General features: G+C 37.5%; 1 protein-coding gene and 1 pseudogene across 1 annotated transcript; one reads left to right on the top strand and one right to left on the bottom strand.

The window, feature by feature from the left end:
• Positions 1–722: 722 nt before the first annotated feature.
• On the top strand, positions 723–2,715 carry LOC112198582 (annotated as a pseudogene).
• Positions 2,716–3,131: 416 nt separating this feature from the next.
• On the bottom strand, positions 3,132–5,147 carry LOC112198680 (UPF0481 protein At3g47200). Its single transcript, XM_024339812.2, has 2 exons — positions 4,987–5,147; positions 3,132–4,827 (listed from the first exon to the last, which is right to left on the bottom strand). The coding sequence occupies exon 2, from the start codon at positions 4,785–4,787 to the stop codon at positions 3,282–3,284; it is 1,506 nt and encodes a 501-aa protein (XP_024195580.1). The 5' UTR covers positions 4,788–4,827; positions 4,987–5,147; the 3' UTR covers positions 3,132–3,281.
• Between the last annotated feature and the right edge of the window lie 910 nt (positions 5,148–6,057).

Raw genomic sequence — 6,057 nt, forward strand, 5'->3', positions numbered from 1 at the left:
TTGCTTATCATTGTCTGAAGTCATGATGCGGAGTCATGAAGTCTACATCATCTTTCTCATCGTGCCAGAACATGTCATTTTGTATATCAAGATCATGGTAATAGCGTGCTGTGCCAAATTAAGAGAATCTATCATATGAAGCTTTGGAACTGCCTAGAGATGTAGATTGAATTCCATATTAGTAAATTCTGCAAAAGAGAAAAGCCGAGATCATCACCAACCAATAGAAAGAAAGCAACGGCAAGATCATCACCAGAATTCTTTGGACAACTGAAGATCTAATTAGCCTGAAGTTAATGAGTATTACAGGTGCTCTATGCTTGGTTTTATATGCGTTGAAATGTGCATATCATCTAAAGATCACCGACAAAAAGGAGCAAAAAATAGTCTGCATTCCTAATGCGGGCTAGGGGTTTCAATATAGAATAAGAAGGATGTACAAAGAAGCCAATAAGAAGAAAACAATAGGATGATAGGCAAATCATATCATGCATTACAAATCCAAATCAGTCCAGACCAAGTTGCTTGCTGAGAGCTAGATATTACTTCAGTTTATATAACCCAAAGTTTGGGATTACGAAGTTGTCCTCAATGTAAATCTACGTTATGTCCATTATATGGAGCCCCGACCCATAACCCACAGTCAGACCCAAGGCCCAGACACCCAGATCCACTTTATAAATTCACAATAATTTGGGGGTTTTGGGTTTTCTTTTTCATTCTTCTCTCAGGCACAGGGAAAATCCCCCGCCCTTTTTAACGATTCCAACTCCAGCAGCTAACGGAACCGTTACTCCCACCCCTCTAATGAGCACCGGCGCCGCCGCCGTTTCCGTTAAACCCAACCGCCGTTAGGGCTCTAATTCACTATCCCCAATTTCCCCAATCAGTAATCCTTTCATTTCGTCTTCGATCCAAACCCCAATCCCAAATCCGCAGCCTCCTTCAAATTACTGGGCTGCTTCTTCTTCTCAGAATAGCTCGACTTTTCGGTTAAAGTTTGAGTCTTTACAAAATTCTGCGTCTTTCAAACTTGGATTCGATAATTTCTGCTCTAATTTTTTTCAAGGATTTATTTGTGAGCTTAGAGAAGTTCAGAAAGAAGTGACTATGAAATTCTAGGTCTTTTGTTTTAGGAACCTGCATGAATTGAACACTCAAAGTTTTGATTCTCATGTTTACTAGTTAGTTTGACCAATGAACAGTTACTGATATCAATTTGGAAGAAAAATGGAGTATATATGAAGATCTGTTGCCTCAGTATCTGAAACTATAGCCTTTTTTTTATTTTTTTTTATGGCTTAGTGTTGTGCAGAGGAATCTGCTTTGGTTATTTGTCACTCTGTTATTGTTTTCACTTTGCTGTGATTCTTTATGTATGTGTTTTGTTTTTGTTGTCCCAAAAAAAATTGTTTTGTTAAATTTTGTTGCGAGATGACCCCAGAAACAAGTCAGGTGTTAGTGAGAGTGTTTATTATATTTTCTATTAGTTAAAAACACACATGATGGATTTTATTCTTTTAATTTTTTTTTTTGGTTTATTGAATAGTTATATTAGACTTTGTGAGGTGTTGCTTTTTCACATGTACTAATGGCTGTTAGTTCTTGCTGATGTTCAGCAAGTGTGTACCAGTGCATTTGATTACTTGCTGTTTATGTGTTTTCTTATGCTTTTATGATTTTGTGCACCCAATCGTTTGGATACTTGTGCTTATATATGTCCTTGAGCCGTTGCTTAATCCAAAGCAGAAAGATTCATATCCTAGACTATTGTCTAGACAGTCACCTTTTAGCTGTATTTTGCTTGCAGCTTTGTCCTTTTTGAACAATCTTATTTCGGTTCATGATCAAGCACGCAGAGAACATTGATCTCCTTATGAAAAATATGTTAAACTAGACTGGGAAGAGTACTGTTTGAGAAGTATCTTGGGATCAAAACTAATGTACAGTTGGTTTCTGTTTCATTCTTTGCTTCACGACAGGTAGAAAAACAGAAATATGTATCTCATACAAGAGTTGAACTGGAATGTTGTAATTCCTGCTGAAGGCCTGGGCACGAAAGGATTGGTGCTCCAAAAGGAAATCATTGTCCGCCTGCTGGATGATTTTGCTAAAAAAAAAGGCAACCAAAGAACTCGGTTACCTTCTTGCTCTCACAAATCTAGAGAATATAGGAGAGGGAAAAGTCAGGTACATACTGGGGATGTGCTGTTTAAAGTTGCTTTTAGCGCCATGACCTTCAAGGTTTTCGGTTGGAGAGATCTTAGAGGTTGTTGTGCACAAGGTACTGAAGCAGGGAGTTATCTTGAGATGTGGCCCAATCAACAATGTTTATCTCTCTTCTTTGAAAATGCCAGATTACAGTTATGTGCCAGGGGAGAATCTTGTGTTTTGAATGACAAGAATCACAAGATGTCTAAGATTGAGAAAGGTGTCACAGTTCGCTTCATTGCCATTGGGTCCAAGTGGCTTGAAGTAGAAAGGGAATTTCAGGCTTTGGTTGGTTTACTTGTTGATTATCATGGACCAGTTTCAGGATCAAGTATCTAACTTCACAGTCCTTGTTGTTGCCAGCATGTGGTGTGGTAACTACTAGTTTAATGTTGACCCTATAGTCTGTATTTATCAGGTCAAATAGATTCCCAGTAACTACAACTGTGAGACTGACTTGTAGAGATGTTGAAAACCACCTCTCTAAAGACTAACTTTGGAATCTCATGCGTACAAATGTCCGTTAGGCACTGCATGATCTTGGGATCACAGGTTGGTTACTAGAGAACTATTCCTACTTATTTGATAAGTTAATCATCCCCACTAATTACTGAACACTGTTGATGGACTGAGACGGACTAGAAGTAGGATGAGAAAAATTGAATATGTTTGATGAACATCCTTAAGAGGTAAGGAAGGAGAATTAATATCAGTCCGTGATTCAGTGAACAAGTAACCTTGAAATGTATTACAGTACGTGATCTATCAAGCTTTGCTGGGTAGCTCATTTATATCTTGGTAGAGGAAAGCCCAAACTCCGGTGCCGTGTACATATCATTCTGTAAAGGTAATAGGTTATTGAAGCACTTGCAACCATCAGATACGTAGCTAGAACCAAAACATCAAAATACATAAAACCATCACGCAAATGCAAACGAAATCTTATTAATTTCTGTAATTCTAGGGATGTTTAAGATACCTAGAAACAGCACATCAGAATACATTGTAATTGAAGCACATTTAAAGTTGCCTTTAAAGTTTATATCCCACTCAAACAACAAATCACATAATCACAACTTCACTGCTAAGGATTGCTTAATGGCCAATACGGTCTGCAGTAAAGTGGGAACTATCTGCAGCAGGAAAAAGCCAACAATCAAATAAAACACTTTCCAGGGATTGGAAAAATATTTCAACTCTCGTCTTGTATTCTCTCCTATCAGCCGCTCTTTCAATCTGTAAACACAATTCAATTGTCTGCACAGTTCAACATAGTAGAAGCTGTTGTGCCGGATACCCTTGTAAAGGTTGCTGAAGAACTTACAACCATCTTCATCACTCATCCAATTACCTATTACTTTTTCCTTGCGAAGTAAATCCATATCTTCCTCTGAACAGATGAGATTATCCATAAAGATGGCATAAGATGTTATCTCGTTTGAATAACCATGGTAGCATTGCTCAATTGCAATGAGGTTCCTGAATAATGGTTCTGATAACAGATCAATGTTTAACTGTGGAATCATAAGAATAGCATGCCCAAAACACCCGCGGCTCCTTCCGAATCGGATGTCCATTATGCTATCCCTTTCGACGCTTTTGAATTTAATGCCTACGTTTGAGAGAGCAGTTGCGGTACGAATTTGATGTAGATCTGGGTCAATGATAGCTTCATGAACGACTTCATTGTTTCCCTTGTGTTTGTTCCCAGAGTCAACTTCATGTTCTTCAGGGTAGGCCATGGATTCTTTTCCAGCTGCTTTATGCGCTCTCTCTTGTATGGTCCTTAATGGAATAACTATGGAAGCTCTTACCAGATCAAGTATGTGCAGATAATCAGCAGCAAAATTACAATTGTTTCGGAGATGCTTATTATAAGATGAGCAACCTTGCTTTAGTGATGGCAGCTTGCTGAAGGCTTTAAGGACGAGAAAAGAGAGGGAATCTTCATCAGGGTATATATCATGGGTAAGGTCATACAAAATGTGGATAACAAACCAAGGTAGTTGATTTTCTAGGAGCAAAATGTCATGGCATAGGAAATGAAACATACAGTCCATGTCGAACACCGGGTCATCAGAGGCCCTGAATTTCGAATGGTCACACTTCCGAAACAGTTGAATTAGGAAGCAACCGTCAACTATCATCATCTCGATGAACTCCTTGGAAGAAATATGATCACATGGTTCTGCATAAAAATTGCGGGCTTGTTCCTCAAAGCCACCTTCATTCTTCTGATCTGAGAGCTCAGAAACTTTTGCGGTCAACTCTTCCAAAGTTATCTTCATACGTGTGAGAATTTCATTCAAATAGCGAGTTTTCATTCGTTTCGTAAGTTGGAAATCTGCGTCGCCTATGCCTTGTTTGCCTTCCTCGACTCCTTTACCTTCCTCCTTGCCTCGCTTTTCTGGATAATGATGAAAAGGTCCGATTGAAACAACGTCAGGTGTATATGCTTCTGGGTTTTGTCTCCGGAGCACGTTAGGAAGTCTGAAGATGCATTTCTTGCTTTTCTCGCGGTCATCGATAATATCAATAACTGTATGATCTCTACCAGTTTTACGATTTGCAGACATGAGTGCTATATATGATCAATCCCCTAATCAGTTGGATCTCCTGAAAAGGTTGAAACAAGTTGCAATTAATGGAGCATATAATCAAATCAGCTAGAAATGAAAACGAAATGAATAAAATACAAACTGCATCTAATGAGTGTATATATACACCCCATACTTAGCTAGCAATGAAAAAGGAAAACGTTACTATATATTGTACCTAGCTGAGGGAGGATTGAGAGAGAACTTTGCAGTAGATCAATGGTGAGGAGAGGAATCTATAGAAATTGATTGGGTTTGGTTTTGGTTAGTGGTTTTTGCAGCAAACCAGTTCCTTTTATAACAGGGTGGATGGATCTACAAATTCTAGACTGATGAGGGAAAGTTGTTGAGTATTTGTCGTTTAGGTAGGCACTGAATAATTGAATTAAAGTTGTGGAAATTATTTTATGCACCGACGGTGTAAGTGATTCAACCCTTATAAAATAATCTCAACTCTTGATATTTATTATCAACTTTATTTTTAATAAACAAAAAGTGTATTTAATGCAATCTAACCATTCATTTATGTTGGTGCAAGTACACGGCGGTGCTTTAAATAATCTCTCGTAAAGTTGACCAATAATGTTTGCTGGGCGTTGGTTCTTTTGGGTCTAGTTTGCTTTGAAGTCTTTTTCACGTCCCAAAAAACAAATGTTGATCAATAATTGCAATAGCGAAGACCCCGAAAATCGTGACTCAAAGTCCGCTTTTTTAGTCGAGTTAATTACTCTTCCATATGACTGGCAGCTACACGAAATAGTACTAGCACAGTAGGACGTGTATGACACTGACGGTATGAAACTATGAATGTGATCACCGTCGTCAATTAATGTCATGCTCTATGATCCAGTTCAAACTAATGTGACTTACCTTAATAAGAATTTAAGTTTCTTACTTTGGTGGTCTTGTAGTTTTAGGCTTTAGGCTTTTCACCTTCATTTGTACCAAAATCAGTCTTCTTTTGATCATTACCAGCTACACACTCTACATTTGTAATAGTTTTTTTTTTTTTAAGCAAATTAAAAAAATAAATGAAATAAAACAATTATTGCACAGAGAAAATAGTGGAGAGAAAAATGGGGGTTGTGGGATAATTTTTTTAACAAAAATTCATTTTGTAATTGTCATATTTACCCTTATTATTTAATTTATTCTCAAAAGTTTTTTAATCTTTCAGGATTAAATTTGTTAAATTTTTTTATTTTGACTAACAAAACCTCTTCTCTTAATGCCTAGTACATTTTGGTCT

This window comes from Rosa chinensis, chromosome 4 (assembly GCF_002994745.2).
Source record: "Rosa chinensis cultivar Old Blush chromosome 4, RchiOBHm-V2, whole genome shotgun sequence".
NCBI lineage: Eukaryota > Viridiplantae > Streptophyta > Magnoliopsida > Rosales > Rosaceae > Rosa > Rosa chinensis.

Bases quoted from the DNA above. Each gene is read 5' to 3' on its own strand.
- LOC112198680 (XM_024339812.2), bottom strand. From the start codon at position 4,787: ATGTCTGCAAATCGTAAAACTGGTAGAGATCATACAGTTATTGATATT.